This window comes from Triticum dicoccoides, chromosome 3B (genome assembly GCF_002162155.2).
Source record: "Triticum dicoccoides isolate Atlit2015 ecotype Zavitan chromosome 3B, WEW_v2.0, whole genome shotgun sequence".
NCBI classification, from domain to species: Eukaryota; Viridiplantae; Streptophyta; class Magnoliopsida; order Poales; family Poaceae; genus Triticum; species Triticum dicoccoides.
Window position 1 is genome coordinate 751,045,029 of NC_041385.1, and position 18,040 is coordinate 751,063,068.

At 43.5% G+C, this 18,040-nt stretch overlaps 1 protein-coding gene across 1 annotated transcript; it reads left to right on the forward strand.

Annotated features, from left to right (window-relative positions):
* The first annotated feature begins 11,076 nt into the window (after positions 1–11,076).
* LOC119282023 (defensin Tk-AMP-D3-like) lies at positions 11,077–11,554 on the forward strand. Its single transcript, XM_037562392.1, has 2 exons — positions 11,077–11,213; positions 11,310–11,554. Exons 1-2 carry the CDS (start codon positions 11,159–11,161, stop codon positions 11,477–11,479), a joined length of 225 nt encoding a protein of 74 aa, XP_037418289.1. The 5' UTR covers positions 11,077–11,158; the 3' UTR covers positions 11,480–11,554.
* Positions 11,555–18,040: the final 6,486 nt, after the last annotated feature.

Genomic DNA, 18,040 nt, shown 5'->3' on the forward strand with positions numbered 1-18,040 from the left:
TGCCCCCGACACGGCCCCCGCCGTGGCCCCCATCGCCGCGACCCCCACCGTGGTCTCCGCCACCGCGGCCGCACCCCTCACCGGTGTGGTCACTCGGGCTCGGACTGGGACGCTGTGTCCCAGCACGCGCTACCCGTCGGACGAGTACGCATGCGTGGCTTCTACCTCGACACCATCCCCGCTCCCCACCTCCGCTCGCGCAGCCTTCGGGATTCGAAGTGGCTAGCTACGATGCGCGAGGAGTTTGACGCCCTGCAACGCAATCGTATGTGGCAGCTTGTCCCGCGGGCACCACGTGCCAATGTCATCACTGGCAAGTGGGTCTTCCGCCACAACACTCGCCCCGACGGTTCTCTCGAGCGCTATAAGGCACGTTGGGTGGTGCACGGCTTTCGCCAGCGCGCCGGCGTGGACTTCACCGACACCTTCGCCCCGGTTGTCAAACTGGGCACGATTCGCGCTGTTCTCCAGCTTGCTGTTTCTCGTGCTTGGCCTATCCACCAGCTCGCACTACAAGAAATATGTCAACTTATGACCTTCTGTCAGTGACCCTGGAAGAATTGGTCATAGATTTATGACCATTTGAGACCAATTGGTCAAAAGCTGTTCGAGGGGCTCCAAACCCTAAACCATTGCGACCATTTTGGTCAGAAAGGTCATAATTTCCTTACATGAAATGGTCATAAAGCTAACAGCGCTAGTCCGCTGCCTTATTTCTAGTTGTTAACGACCAATATAGATGGTCATAGCCTTGTAAATTGTGGTGGGTTGCTATGACTAGGCGCCACCTCATCAGTTTTGCCTATGTGTCATGTCCATGTGGCAGTTTTTGCCCTAGGTTGTGAAGCAACCTATATTTCTGTCATTCCCAAAATTCCCAAAAAAATCTCATAAATTCTTTGGGTCATATCTTCGTCAAATATGTAAAAACCTTCCTTGCCTAGTTCAAAAATAATTCAAAATATTCATTTTCCTATTCTGTTCAGAGTAACAGTTTGTGAAGGAAGTACCACTTTGGCATGTCCAAATAGTATCCATTTTCTACAGTGCTTTCCTATGCACAAATAACTATCCTCAACCAAATTCCAGCTCAATCCATTCATTATTTTGAGCCGAGCTTCAACATTCGTATTTATGTCCAGTGTGGTGGTTTGCAAAGCAAGTACCACCTAGGCTCCTCCTTTTGAGCTGAAAATTTGTGAAAACGATCTTCTTAGTAACTGATCATCCTCAGCCAAAACTCACGCCCATTAGCCATGTACATTTCCTGTACCGCTAATCAAACACTTGGCTACTAATTCATGTTTGAGCATCGATTGGTCTCCTCGTGAGAATTTTATGTTGTAATTTTCTTCCTAGCACCAACCTGGGGAGTGCCCAACCCACTAGACATGCCTAGGCCGCCCAGAACACATGGCAACGCCACGGTCACGCGGTGACCACGCGGCGGGCATGCTAGTTTACGCGCTCTAGAGTTGGGGCCCTCGGCCACCGCCCAAACCTCGACGTATCGCCACCAAACCATGTATTTATGATTAAATAGGTCCTTATGTAACTAGAAATGATTTTTGGAAAAAATAAATAGCAAACTATGAGGCAGCTACAGTTCAAATTTGACCCGCTTCCAGCTGAATCGGCAGAAATTTGTCTTTTTCACGAGAGGTGGATCAAATTTTTTTTACACCAGACCATTTTGTCAATTGTGCATTAAATATGGCCTAGTATTTTATAAAAAATAATTTGGTCCAATTTTGCAACAATTATTTGGTAGTTCCTTCACAAAAAAACCTCCTTTCGGGCACTCGAAAAATGGAAAATGGTTTTTTCGTCCAACGAAAATGAAAACTTCCTTAGGCAACATTGTTTGCCATTGCAATATGCACCCTTGTGCACAATATGAGATCATTTGAACAAACTATGCCATGAATGTGGCCATAAGATTGATCATTTGGCTTGAAAGCCATGAATCTTCACACTTGATAGCTCATTTCTGAGAACACTTTTTTAAAATAATTACCGTATTACAAGTTTATTATTTTTCCTGAAAACTTGGTCACATATAATGACACAATGCGAAGGTTTTCCAATTTTTTGATTTTTTTTGAAATTTTTATGCCCGTTTGAAAATGCGGTCAAAACGGCGGGCTTGACCGTTCCTAGCTAGTGGTTGAATCTTGGAATTTTTTTGGTGTTTCTATGATTAAATAGATACTTATGTACCTAGAAATGATTTTTGTAAAAAATAAAGAGCAAACTACGAGGCAGCTGCAGTTCAAATTTGACCCGCTTCCAACTGAATCGGCGGGAATTTGTCTTTTTCACCAGAGGTGAATCAAAACTTTTTTCACCCAACCATTTGGTCAATTGTGCATTAAATATGCCCTAGTATTTTAGAAAAATGATTTGGTCCAATTTTGCAACAATTATTTGGTAGTTCCTTCACAAAAAAACCTCCTTTCGGGCACTCAAAAAATGGAAAATGAATTTTTCGTCCAAAGAAAATGAAAACTTCCTTAAGCAACATTGTTTGTCATTCCAATATGCACCCTTGTGCACAATATGAGATCATTTGAACAAATTATGCCATGTATGTGGCCATAAGATTGAGCATTTGGGTTGAAAGCCATTCATCTTCACACTTGATAGCTCGTTTCTGAGAACACTTTTTTTAAATATTTGCTGTATTACAAGTTTATAATTTTTCCTGGTAACTTGGTCACATATAATGACGCAATGCGAAGGTTTTCCAATTTTTTGAATTTTTTTGAATTTTTTATGCCCGTTTCAAAATGCGGTCAAAACGGCGGGAATGTCCGTTCCTAGCTAGTGGTTGAATCTTGGAATTTTTTTTGGTGTTTCTCTGATTATATAGATACTTATGTACCTAGAAATGATTTTTGGAAAAAATAAATAGCAAACTATGAGGCACCTGCAGTTCAAATTTGACCCGCTTCCAACTGAATCGGCGGAGATTTGTCTTTTTCACCAGAGGTGGATCAAGGCTTTTGACACCCAACCATTTTGTCAATTGTGCATTAAATATGTCCTAGTATTTTAGAAAATTGATTTGGTCCAATTTTGCAACAAATATATGGTAGGTCCTTCACAAAAAAAACTCATTTCGGGCACTCGTAAAATGGAAAATGTTTTTTTTTGCCAAAAAACTCATTTCTCATGACATATTTTTAAAGATATTTATCTTATTTCATGTTTGTTACTTTTCCTGAAAACTTATTCACATTTGGTGACACAATGAGAATGTTTTTCATTTTCTTTTTGAATTTTCTCAGGTCATAAAATAGCTGATATGATTTTAACACGCTATTTTTAGTCAACTACGACCAATTTAAATGGTCATAATGTGGTACTGCATTCTGATTGGTTCGTGGACGTCTCACGCGGATCGTGCCTGGAACACCGTCGGATGCTCGCGGATCCAACGACAGTCCTCGGCCCACCACACCAACCCCAAGCCCACCTAAGCCGAAACCCTAGCTCTACTCGTGGACGTTTTCCATCCACCCCCCCGCCTCCTTTCTTTCTCTGCCTCCTTTCTTTCTTTGCTCCTCGTTCCCTCACGCACCCACAATCCCTCCCCCGAAACCCTTGCTGCCGCCACCTACGCCTCTTGTTCCGGCGTGTTCCGGCGGGCCTCGCCGGTGTGTAGCCCAGATCCGAGCTCCCCTGCCTCCGCTCTTCCCTCCCCTCCGGCCAGATCTGCCTCTTGCGTCCCGGGTAGCTCATCCCCGACCCCTTCCCATGGCTAGGATTTCGAGGGTGGCGTTCCCACCAATTCCGGCGCGGCGGCGGTGACTGTGCTCCGCCCTCTTCGACGCCCACCAATCTAGCCGCACGGCACGGCCATGGCCATGGCGGAGGCCAGATCCACCCCCTCCCTCATCTCCTCGCTGCCGCCACCTCCTCCCCGTCCTGCAGCGGCGTGTCCCGCCACCACCTCCTTCCTCGATGCGTCCCGCAGTGACGCCCATCGCGTCCCGGAGCTGGACGACGGCACGGTGGAGAGGGAGCCGGCGGCAGTGTCGCGCGATGGCAGGTGATGAGTCCTCATCTTTTCCTTGGTCCTCTCTGCTCCCTCCCTAGTTCCATATGATTCGATTCGCTGAATCGGTTGCCTGCCACTGACAGGTGCGTCGAGCGGGCCGTCGCCGCGTCGAGCTCCACCGCCCAAGTCCGGCGTCCCGCCGCCCGCCGGACCTCCCTGGCTGTCTTCCTCCACTGCAGCCCGTCGCTCCTCGAACGCATCAAGTCCCCCTGCATCAAGCGTCGCCCTCGCCAAGACGCATCGAGCGCACTCACGTGCGTGGGGTCAAGGGCGTTGACCGCGCCCCTGCCTGGCCAGATCGCCAGCGCCTCCCCGCTTGATCCCCTGCTCGACCGCTCGCATGGTTGGGCCACCACTAAATTTCAGTCATGATTTATATAGATCCTCTCTTTCTCTTTTTACGAATCAATCAAACAAATAGCTGACAGTCTTAATTCACTACACAACTAGCCAGGCTTGTGTCGCTATCTTATTATTATCAAATCAACTGGCCTCTGTCTTCAGTTCAGATGACAAATACCTACTACTAGTAGGACTACTTTGTTAAGATGACTGCTCTACTCTAGGCCCAGCACCAGCGATTCTTATCGGATCCTAAAAATGAACAGCACCCAAACAAACACATGGTAGTAATCTGAGGCTTTTAATGGATGCCTGGACTATTTTACAAGGATTCCTTTTTGCGCACCTGTACTGAACTGCCTGATTGCTTTCAATTCAGTACCAATTTGTCTTACCACTCGTAATCTATGTTGCACATTGCACTGCTGTATGAGATAAACAAACTATGCATCTAACAGATGCTTGTACTGGATACTCTAATACTAGTATTTAGCGATCCACTTCGCTGTCGAAATTGTCTTATGATTCTTACAACCCTACTCAGGATTGGGCTCCAAACTGAATTCGATGCGGCTGTTCACTAATTTGTTTTTTATATTTTATAAATGATGGTAGTTTGTATAAGATGTTCACATGTTTTTTTACTAAAATCTCTTATGCCCTTGACTTAGCTTAACCCAGAATAGCAGCATCCTTGATGCGTACTGACCTTCACCTCGTTCTTTCTCTCGCAGACTCGAAGGAGACCATATGCAAGGCACCTCCTCTTCGGCTGTGAGAGTGTCCAGGGGTCGTGGGTGCGGCTAATGCCTATGTCTGTGGCCGCACTTGACACTGCCCTCTCTTTAAGGGCACATATCATTTTTTATAACTCTGCTATCTTTTCCCAAGTCTTTATTATCTTGCCTAGCCTTGTACTGATATGTATTGTTTGATGCTAATTACCCAAGCTAGTGCATGATGTTAGGGATAACCTGAGAGCACTTGCCTAAGTTTATAAGATATGACATGTGTCAGTCCAAGCTTGCTGCTCTTTCAATGCTTTTGCTGCTGTACTGTGTTTCTCTAGTTGTTCGAATGTTTCTGCTTCTTTTGGACCTGATGATAAGGACCTTTCTTTTCTCCCGTGGGTTAAAACAATGGGAGTTTGCATGGAAGGTTCTCTCGCTGTATGTGAACATCAGTATGATGTTACTTGGCAAATGTTTTTTCTATGACATGAGGGAAGAGCTACTATCATGTGCATGGAAGGTTTTCAAGTGAGCACTTGTTAGTTTGTTTAGTACTTATGTAGTATGGGAAATATGCATAGGTATGTCCATGTGATTTTTAAGCATGCTTACTGCCTACCTGATACAGAGTTCTATAACTGATGTTCTTTATTTGACAGTCTATAGCCTCTTATAGTTGAAAACTTGAATAGTTACATTATGTGTGCTGCTATGTCTCTTATAGTTTCAGAAAAACATTAATTTATCTGTCCTGTTCTATTAATCCTAAAGATGAAACTCATGCATATGTTGCTTAACCTGACTGGCTTGAGTATTGTTCCGAACGAATTATACTACAGATTCCCTTCACTATTTTTCTTCTAGTTATCTCATAGGATTACTCATGAGGCACATCTATTCTCTCCATTTTTTAGAACAAAAATGTGATTAATTCATCATGCTTATGAGTATCATGCTTCTGAATATCTCCAAGCTGGATATTTCCATTAAACATGTTTCTGAATACCTCCCATATATATTTCCGTTAGTCTGCTTAGTGCATCATTAAGATTATAAGCATCATTTTCATTGAATCCTGGTTACATACTTGTGCAGGAAATTGACCTGTGCGGCGGCGGCGGGGAAGGAGCAGCATCGGCAGCCCTGACAGAGGAAGTCATGTTGCCGTTTTGTTTGTTCCCAGCCTTGACTATGGTTGTCCAGCGAGTCCGGCATGTCGTCATTTTCTTGTAAAGCAGTATTGTATCACACTTGTAGAGCTCGTTACACATGTAGATCTTGTAAAGTACTGTATTACACATGGTCATATGTATTGGCAACGTGATCTGGTTGCTCTTATTTGAAGTATCACGTGTGCTTTTGTCTGCCAAGTTAAATACTAGTTGAAATATGAAGAATATGAGCCTGATAGATGGGACTCACTTACCAGACCCAAACCTGACAACTGGGACCCATCTGACTGGTGGACCCATTTAATAAAAAAAGGAAATTATAATTATTTAGACGAAAAGGCCAAGGCCCAATAATAAAAAAGGCTGCAATGTTGGGCCAGGCCCATGAAGTCAACCAAAAATTGATAAAAAAAATATAGAAAGGCTGAATTAATGGGCTAGGCCCATGTAGAAAACTGAATTGGACCGGGCTGAATCTTGTGCCACATCAGCTTGCCACGCTGGATGCCTACGTGGCCTGGGGGAGGTTGCTAGTGACCAAAATGCCACAGTAGGAATATTTTGGTCGTAAACGTCTTTGACCATTCCAGAAGAAAGGTCGCTATAGTCAGTTTACGACGGCCAGCTTTTGACCTTCTGTTTTTGGTCACAAAAAGGTCGTAAATGGATATTTGTGACCTTTCAGTGACCAATAGTGGTGGTCATAAGTTGACATATTTCTTGTAGTGTCGATGTGTCTAATGCTTTCTTGCATGGTCATCTCGACGAGCAGGTGTTCTGTCAGCAGCCGACTGGTTTCGTCGACACCGCCTATCCGGACCACGTGTGCTTGCTCTCCCGCTCTCTATACGGGTTGAAGCAGGCGCCTCGGGCCTGGTACCAGCGGATCGCGGCCTTCCTCCAGCAGCAGGGGTTCCGGTCCACACGGTCCGATGCCTCCCTATTTGTCTACCACCAGGGCCCCGCCACCGCGTACCTCCTACTGTACGTCGACGACATCATCCTGACTGCGTCCTCGCCAGCGCTTCTTCAGCAGATCACCGCTCGCCTCGGCACTGAGTTCGCCCTCAAGGACTTGGGGGCTCTCCACTACTTCCTCGGCATCGAGGTCGTGCGCCGGGCTACTGGCTTCTTCCTGCACCAGCAGAAGTATGCCTACGAGCTTCTGGAGCGAGCGGGCATGCTTAACTGCAAGCCTGCTTCCACGCCTGTCGATACGAAGGCTAAGGTGTCCGTCGTCAAGGGCTCTCCGGCGTCCGACGCTCCCTTCTACCGCTCCATCGTCGGTGCGCTTCAGTACCTCACACTGACGCGTCCGGACATTCAGTATGCTGTCCAGCAGGTGTGTCTTCACATGCACGCTCCCCGTGACACCCATTGGGCTCTCGTGAAACGTATACTTCGGTACATACTTGGCACCACAACCATGGGTCTCACCCTGACGGCCTCGCCGGACACCAGCCTTGTCGCCTACTCTGACGCCGACTGGGCTGGGTGTCCCGACACTCGACGCTCCACTTCCGGCTATTGTGTCTACCTCGGGCCCTCTCTGATTTTGTGGTCGTCTAAACGACAACCCACGGTATCACGATCGAGCGCCGAGGCCGAGTATCGGGCCGTGGCCAACGCTGTCGCGGAGTGTTCATGGCTACGACAGCTACTTCAGGAGTTGCGCTATGAGGTCACCAAGGCGACGCTCGTCTACTGTGATAACGTCTCCGCGGTATACCTTGCTGCCAACCCTGTCCATCACCGACGGACGAAGCACATCGAGCTCGACATCCACTTCGTCCGGGAGCACATCGCACTTGGTTGTGTTCATGTTCTACATGTGCCCACCGATCAGCAGTTCGCCGATGTGATGACGAAGGGACTACCCACCTCGACTTTCGAGGGCTTTCGGTCCAGTCTTTGCGTCACCGGCGACGCTTCGACTGCGGGGGGAGGGGGTGTTGAACATGTGTCCATGTACGTAGGTCTGGGTCCTGTATGCAGTACTTGTAGTATCTGTCTCCCTCTATATGTACGTGTATCTTAGGAGAGAAGATACCGGTCGCACCCCTTGTACTTATATATATGTGCCTAGTGCATGATCAATCAATTATCGATGCACCAAATCATTCTCTACACATGCTAATCTCCATGTAGAAAATCGGTCCCAACAGGACTCTTCATTTCTGATTAACAGTAAAATGGGCTGAGTAAGCGGTAATGCTTTACTGGTTCCCCTTGTTGTCGAGCTCGCGATGCACATGACCCTGCTTCCCCTTGTTGTCGAGATGGACTGTGCGGAGGCGGGATCGATCAAGATTCACGGCACTGGTGCAAGAGATTCAAGTGTTGATTGTTGATAGTACGAGGGAGATAGTTTTTACTCATATTAGCCGATCGCAGAACAAGGTTGCTCATTGCCTTGCTACATGGTAACACAGTTATCATCACCCTCACTACATGGTAACACTTCAAGACTTGATTGCTTTTTTCAATTTTTACAGGGACCTGATTGCTTTTAAAAAATGTTTACAGGGACCCAACTGCTTTATTGAATTTTTTATTATATTATGACAAAGAGACACTGACATGTGGGCTCCATATGTCAGTTGACGGTCAAACAAACGGTCAAACAATCAGTTTTCTTACGTGCAGGCCCCGACTGTCATAATCACTATCAATAGTAAAGCACTGGACGATTAGAGTTTTTTAAAATAGCCGACCAGCCATTTGGTAGTTATATGAGAAAAATTAAAAACCAATAGTTTTTTGGAACCCTAACCTGTAAAGTAGTAGTTTTATGCTATTTACTTTATTTTATTCACATTTTTTTTCTGACAACCTTCCTATTTCCACATGTCAGTTACACTGCCCTTGATATTTCTTTTGGACGGTCAGTTACACTACAAAAGTGGGCAGTTTGTTGCGCTACTATACAAAAATTGGTAATTAGTTACACTACCCTACAAAAATATGTTCGCTTAGGCTGGAAGCAAGATAGAAAAACGATGTGTTTGCTGAAAGTACATAACAAGCCCCCCTCCATCCTCTACATCCACCTATCATACAATCCATCTCGAAGGTCTTAATCTGTCATACAACCCTCTTAGTCTTTCACAAGAAATCTCACGGGTCTGTCCATGAAGGTTGTTGTGGTCGTTCTCCTGCTTCTTGTGACCACAGGCATGTATGCTATTACTTGAGATAATTAACAATACTGCTAAAATTATATGTGTGAGATGACTGATTTGCTTCATTAATTTTGCCCCGTGTAGAGGACCAGGGACCAGTCCATCTAGCTTTGGCGAGGGACTGTCAGTCAAAGAGCTTCAAGTTCAAGGGGATGTGTGTGCGCGATGACAACTGTGCAACTGTTTGCCTGGTCGAGGGTTTCACCGGAGGCAAGTGCAAGGGCTTTTGGCATCGTTGTTACTGCACCAAGGACTGCTAGATGGCCCTGATTTGTCTACTGCATATATGCTTCCGTGCAATAACTAATAACAACAGAATAATAGATCTATATCTATTATGCATAATGCATGCGTCTGTGAGTGATGCCCATATGGAGATTCATGAAGTGATACAAGTAAACGAACACGCCTAGGATGCCTGTCGAGCTATCCACGATAGACATATTGCACGGATAGAATGAGCCATGAAAGAGCGAAATATAGTGCGGGGAACCCAGAAGAAGACAAGGCTTAGCTAGCAAGTCATTACATCGTATGATAACCAGAATGAAGCTTGACCGATGTATGATCTGAAGAATGGTAGAGACAGAGGGATCCATATTTGATGATCTCAGTGTAGATAGATAATCTATTATTCTTTCGCTCAACTCCTTCCTTTATATCAACAACCAGCGACCTTCAAACAACCTAGCTTTGACACCACTTATTAGAATAATCTTAGTTGCATCGTCGATCATCTGAGGACCAATCAATCACACGCGACACATTTGTTAATGAGGTTCACCGAACATGGCTACATCCGGGACATGAGTACATGCACTCCTCACTGTGACACTGTCACAATACCACACACCGGCCACCCGGGCGCCGGCACACGCGTCGGCTCCCCCTGCGTGCATGTGCTATGTTGGCATAGATTATATCATGTGTCTACCCCCCACATTATATAAGAGACATAGAATACAAGTGTCCTATTATGACACAACTCAGTACCCTATCTACACACCATACGACTTAAAGTCCAACCGCAACCTACCTTGTAAAAAGTATTCGACACAACTCTAACAAGTATAAGCATAGATAGATATAAATATATAAATGTAGATATAAGATGTAAATATGGAAGTATAGATATAGATATGGATGTGGATATGGATAGAAACATGTGTTATGTGAGCGCATATGTAGTTGTTGGGTGTTACACCAACATTCAAAACAATCCAGAATCAACAACGAATTCACCATGCTATTTAATTCCAATGCCAAGAGGACTTGAAGAGCATGAGAGTTCATCACTAACCTTAAGTGGGTCTAGTTGTTGCCACGTGGGCATGGCATGGCCGCTCTTTCTATTTTCACATATGTATCTTTCTGACAACCTTTCTATTTTCACATGTAGTTACACTGCCCTTGATATTTTTTCTTTTGCGGGCGGTCAGTTACACTACCCTACAAAAGCGAGTAATTTGCTAGGCTACCATACAAAAATTGGTAATTAGTTACACTACCCTACAAAAATCTGCTCGCTTAGACTCGAAGCAAGAGAGAAATCTATGTGTTGATGAAAGTATATAACGCCCCCACCCCCCTGTACATCCAGCTATCATACAATTCATCTTGAAGGTCTTAATCTGTCATACAATCGTCTTAGTTTCCATAAGAAATCTCATGGATCTCTCCATGAAAGTCTTTGTGGTCGTCCTCCTGCTTCTTGTGGCCACTGGTATGTATGCCATTATTTGAGATAATACACAATACTACAAAAATTACATAGGTGAGATGACTGATTTGCTTTATTAATTTTGCCCCGTGCATGTAGAGGACCAGGGACCAGTGCAAGTAGCTTTGGCGAGGGACTGCAAGTCACAGAGCTACAAGTTCAAGGGGATGTGCGTGCGCGATGACAATTGTGCAAGTGTTTGCCTGACCGAGGGTTTCCCCAGAGGCAAGTGCAAGGGCTTTGCATGTTCCTGCTACAAGGATTGCTAGATGGCCCTGATTTGTCTATTGCGTACATGCTTTTGTGTAATAACAATTGAATAAATAATAGTAGATCTATATCTATGTATGTGTGTATGCAAGCATATGCATTTGTGACTGATGCTCGTCTGAGATTCATGAACGGTTACAAGTAAATGATCACGCCCAGGACGCCTCTCAAGCTACCCACAATAGAGAAATCACGCGGATAGAACAAGCAATGAAAGAGAGAAATATAGTGTGGGGAACCCAGAAGAAAAAACCAAGGCTTAGCTACAGGGTCACTACATCATATAATAATCGACGCAAATCTTTGATGGATATATGATCTGAATGAGAGCCTCTCCAATAGATGAAGCAAATCTGGATGTAAAATTTACACCACCAAAAAATGCATCTTACATCTCCAAAAAAAGTAAACTCCAACAAATGATGTATATTGGAGATGTAAAAGAGCAACTCCAATAGATGATGTATATTGGAGATGTAAAAACTAGTGGGCAGCGGCCGAATCCGGGCGGCGGCGTCGAGGAAGCGTCGGGGCGGCGGTGGCTGTGCGCGGGGGTGGCAGTTGAGGAGCGTCGGAGGGGCGGTGGAGCAACGACGATTCGAGGTAAACACCACAAGAAATATGTCAACTAGTGACTTTCTGTTAGTGACCCTGAAAGAATTGGTCATAGATCTATGACCATTTGAGACCAATCGGTCAAAAGCTATTGGGGAGGCTCCAAACCCTAAACTATATCGACCATTTTGGTCAGAAAGGTCGTAATTTCCTTACACGAAATGGTCACAAAGCAGACAACACTGATCCGCTGCCTTATTTCTAGTTGACCATGACTAATATAGATGGTCATAACCTTGTAAATTATGGTGGATTGGTATAACTAGGCGCCACCTCATCAGTTTTGCCTATGTGTCATGTCCATGTGTCAATTTTTGCCCTAGGTTATGAAGCAACCAATATTTATGTCATTCCCTAAATTCCCAAAAAAATCTCATAAATTCTTTGGGTCATATCTTTGTCAAATATGTGAAAATCCTTCCTTGCCTAGTTCAAAAATAATTCAACAATATTCATTTTCCTGTTCTGTTCACAACAACACTTTATGAAGGAAGTGTTATTTATATATTCTTGATTGCCATCGAAATTTTTGGGCACTTTTTCCTATCCACATCATTGCCTCATGACAAAATTCAGCTCCATTTGCCCAGCAAATCTTCCTCTGCAAATTTCTAAAGTTTTTTTCCACCTAGAAGCATTGTGAAGGAAGTACCACCTAGGATCCTCCTTTTGAGCTGAAAATTTATGAAGACATTCTTCTTAGTAGATGATCATCTTCAGCCAAAACTCATGCCCATTGGCCATGTGCATTTCCCGTACCGCTAATCAAACACTTGGCTGCTAATTCATCTTTGAGCATAGTTCGGTCTCCTCATAAGAATCTTATGTTGTAATTTTCTTCCTAGCACCTACCTGAGGAGTGCCCAACCCACTAGACATGCCTAGGCCGCCCAGAATGCATGGCAACGCCACGGTCAGACAGTGACCACGCGACGGGCATGCGAGCTTACGCACTCTAGAGTTGGGGCCCTCGGCCACCATCCAAACCTCGATGTCTCACCACGAAACCATGTATTTCTGATTAAATAGATACTTATGTACCTAGAAATGATTTTTGGGAAAAATAAAGAGCAAACTATGAGGCAGCTGCAGTTCAAATTTGACCTGCTTCCTTCTAAATCAGCGGGAATTTGTCTTTTTCACCAGAGGTGCATTAAAATTTTTGACGCCCAACCATTTTGTCAATTGTGCATTAAATATGGCCTAGTACTCCCTTCGTTTCTTTTTAGTCTGCATATAAGGTTTGGTCAAAGTCAAGCTTTGCATAATTTGACTAACTTTATAATAAAAAATATCAACATTCACAATATGAAATCAACATTTTCAGATGCACCATGAAATATATTTTCATATTATATAGTTTAAGTATTGTAGATGTTCATATTTTTTAATATAAATTTGGTCAAACTTTGTGTGGTTTCACTTTGACCAAAACTTATACGCGGACTAAAAATAAACAGAGGGAGTATTTTATAAAATTTATTAGGTCCAATTTTACAACAAATATATGGTAGGTCCTTCACAAAAAAAAACTCATTTTGGGCACTAAAAAATGGAAAATGTATTTTCCTTGAAAAGAAAATGAAAACTCCCTTAGCCAACATTGTTTGGAATTCCAAGATGCACTCTTGTGCATAATATGAGATCATTTGAACAAACTATGTCATGAATATGGCTATAAGATTGATCATTTGGCTTGAAAGCCATGAATCATCATGCATGATAGCTCATTTCTGAGAACACTTTTTTAAAATAATTGCCGTATTACAAGTTTATTGTTTTTCCTGGAAACTTGGTCACATATAATGACACAATGCGAAGGTTTGCTAATTTTTGATTTTTTTTGAATTTTTTATGCCCGTTTCAAAATGCGGTCAAAACGGCGGGCTTGACCGTTCCTAGCTAGTGGTTGAATCTTGGAAAACTTTTGATGTTTGTCTGATTAAATAGATATTTATGTACCTAGAAATGATTTTTGGAAAAAATGAAAAGCAAACTATGAGGCCGATGCAGTTCAAATTTGACCCGCTTCTTACTAAATCGCTGGGAATTTGTCCTTTTCACCAGAGGTGGATTAAAACTTTTGACACCCAACCATTTTATCAATTGTGCATTAAATATGTCCTAGTATTTTATAAAATTGATTTGGTACAATTTTGCAACAAATATATGGTAGGCCCTTCACAAAAAAACTCATTTCGGGCACTCGAAAAATGGAAAATGAATTTTCCGTGCAAAAAAAATAAAAACTTCCTTAGGCAACATTGTTTGGAATTCCAAGATGCACCCTTGTGCACAATATGAGATCATTTGAACAGACTATGCCATGAATGTGGCCATAAGAGTGATCATTTGGCTTGAAAGCCATGAATCTTCATGCATGATAGCTCATTTCTGAGAACACTTTTTAAAAATAATTTCTGTATTACAAGTTTATTATTTTTCTTGAAAACTTGGTCACATATAATGACACAATGCGAAGGTTTTCCGTTTTTTTTGTTTTTTTTGAATTTTTTATGCTCATTTCAAAATGCGGTCAAAACAGTGGGCTTGGCCGTTCCTAGCTAGTGGTTGAATCTTAGAATTTTTTTGATGTTTCTATGATTAAATAGATACTTATGTACCTAGAAATTATTTTTGGAAAAAAATAAAGAGCAAACTATGAGGCACCTGCAGTTCAAATTTGACCCGCTTCCTTCTAAATCGGCGAGGATTTGTGTTTTTCACCAGAGGTGGATCAAAATTTTGACACCCAACCATTTTGTCAATTGTGCATTAAATATGACCTAGTATTTTATAAAATTAATTTGGTCCAATTTTGCAACAAATATATGGTAGGTCCTTCACAAAAAAACTCATTTCGGGCACTCGGAAAATGGAAAATGAATTTTCCATGCAAAGAAAATGAAAACTCCCTTAGGCAACATTGTTTGGAATTCCAAGATGCACCCTTGTGCACAATATGAGATCATTGGAGGCAACAAGGTTGATCAAGATTGCCTTCTGAATGGTTTCCCCTCCGACAAAGTATCAGAAAAGGCCTCCAGATAGGATTGCTTCGGAACAGAGGTTTGCGGCGGCGAAATAATTGTTTCAGGATCTCCTCCGAGGGTTTCTGAATATATAGGAATTTACAGCCCAAGTATTAGGGAAAACGGAGTCATAGGGGGCCCACAAGCCAGGGGTGGTGCGCCCTACCACCTAGTGCGCGCCCCTACCTTGTGGTCACCTCGTGGGTCTTCTAGCCCTCTCCTGAAGCTTACAGGGTCTCCTTCTGTCCAGAATAAATCATAAAACAGTTTCGTTGTGTTTGGACTTTTGTAGGTATGAATTTCTTGGAAAACAAAAAACATGAAGAAAATATGAACCATCACTGGGCACTGACTTAATAGGTTAGTCCGTAAAAGTAATATAAAATGGCATATAAAGCATACAAAAGTGATAATATAATACCAAAAATGCACTGTGCTATTCACATGCTTGCATATGGAATTCATGATGATCTTGTGGTTGAGTATGTGCGTATGAGTGAGTCCACATGTCTCCTCTCAATGTATAGTTTCTGCAAGGCCGTGGTGGCAGTGTTCGGCCTTGAGTACCTGAGAGAGCCAACTGCTGATATAGAGAGGTTGTTGACGATCAATGCCGATAGGGGTTTTTCATGCATGCTTGGTAGTATAGATAGTATGCACTAGAAGTGGAAGAACTGTCTTTTTGCTTGACAGGGGCAGTACAAGGGGCATGTGAAAGATGCCACTGTCATACTTGAAGCATGGCTGGTTCTCACAATGATATCAGTGTTCTTCAACATTCTCTAGTGTTTGCAAGGCTTGCAGAAGACCATTCCCCAGAGGTCAACTTTGAGATTAATGACCACCATTACAACAAGAGGATATTACCTAGCTGATGATATCTATCATCAGTGGTCAACTCTCTGTGAAGACCATACCTAATCCGTAAGGAGAGAAGAGACAGAGGTTTGCCCAAATGCACGAAAATGCTATAAAAGATGTGGAGCGTGCTTTCGGTGTGTTTCAGTCTCGATGGAGTACCGTTCGAAACCCTGCATTGACATGGATCACTTAGAAGCTTTGGCTGGTGATGAGTGCTTGTGTGATCATGCATAACATGATCGTGGAGGATGCGCATGGTGATAGCATCTACGACCAAGGGTTTGATTTCTAGGTGATAATGTGGAGCCTGAGCAGACACCTCCTGCAACCTTTCAACGGTTTGTCCAATTTCATCGTGAAAATGCATGATTGGCATTACTTATGTGCAGCTTCAGGATGACTTGGTTGAGCACATGTGGACTAACATTGACAACCAGTAGATCTATCGATTTAATTTCTTTTCATGCTCGATTGGGTTGTAAGACTATTTAATACTACCTCCGTCCGGAAATACTTGTCGCATAAATGGATGAAAACGGATGTTTCTAGAATTAAAATACATCTAGATACATTCATTTCAATGACAAGTATTTCCGGATGGAGGGAGTATTATTTTTATTTTAATTGGGTTGTAAGACTATTTTGGATGTGAAATTATTTGCTAGTTTGATTTCAACTATTTGTTATGCTTTTATTCAGCGAACTAGATGCGATCGGCGCATCCATTAATCCGAACGGACGCCGTCCTATTGTCACCGGACAAAAATACAGACAAAACGGACGTCGATTTGGGGTGGGGCGTTTGTAGTTTCCCTAACGATTGAGACAGCACTGGCCTGATATTCGATAGGAAAAAAAAATATCAAAGTCAAAGCTAGCTGAGCCGTGGATCAACAAGCAATCTCGGCCACTCACTCTTCTCAGTTTCTCACGGTGCTGCAGCTACACGCGCCGTCTGCCCACGCTTCCACGGTTGCCGCTCCCAGCCGCCGCCGCCGCCGCCGCCGCCGCCACCACCACGACCTCTACGCCCATCGCAGAAACCAGCGGTCTCTCGCGATCGCCGCTGTGGATTTGCTGATCTCGCCGGCGGCGGGGCTGGCCTGGCTTCCGCCGAATAGGTATGGACCGTGACTGTGAGATATCTTGCTATTCTTATCAGCTTTTGCAGTGAAATTTGTTGCTGTTTCAGAAGTATTAGTGTGTTCCTTCACATAGATCTTGCTGAATTTAAGACGACTATAACAATCTTAATTAATCTTGGCAATGGATTGGAGGCAATGTAGATTAGTGTGTCCAGTTCCTGTTTCTTTTGCACAAACCGGCAAACTGGTGCTTTCAAAAGACATAGTAACTCCATAAATCATGCGACTCGACTCATAGTTCCAGTTCCAGATCCAGTAGACTTAGTTAGTCTAGCAACTCAAATGTATTTAAACCTGTTAGTTCCAGTTCTTTTATTCTAGCAATGAATGATTTGACTGAAGCTGGTATAATTGGAGAAACAGCATGCTCATCATTTATTCATGTGTCTATGTTACCACAGTACCAGGAGTTCATTTCTAGTACTTCTTTGATACATTTGTGTCGTTTGGAGAGCGATTGAATTCTGATAGAAATTGACTGTGGCATGTGAGTGGTTTTCTCTTTTTTACTAAATTATTAAGTTATGATTGTAACTATGGTTTTCTGCAAAACTGGACATTTTGGTAGCTACACTCATAGAGCATCCACAGATGGTGAACGCATTGGCAGGAGTGATGACCTCTGTCATCGCCAAGCTCACCGCCCTGCTCGGGGAGGAGTACGCAAAGCTGAAAGGTGTGCACAGGGAGGTGGAGTTCATGAAAGATGAGTTGAGCAGCATGAACGCGCTCCTTCAGAGGCTGGCAGAGGTGGATGAAAGTGCGTTACGTCAACTAGAGGGGGGGAGGGGGTGAATAGGCAATTTTTATGAATTCTTCACTGAGGAATTTCAGGGTGAGAAAATTCCTAAGCGAAGAACTACTTGCAGCGGAATAAGTATTCAGGTATAAGCATAACAGAGTAACA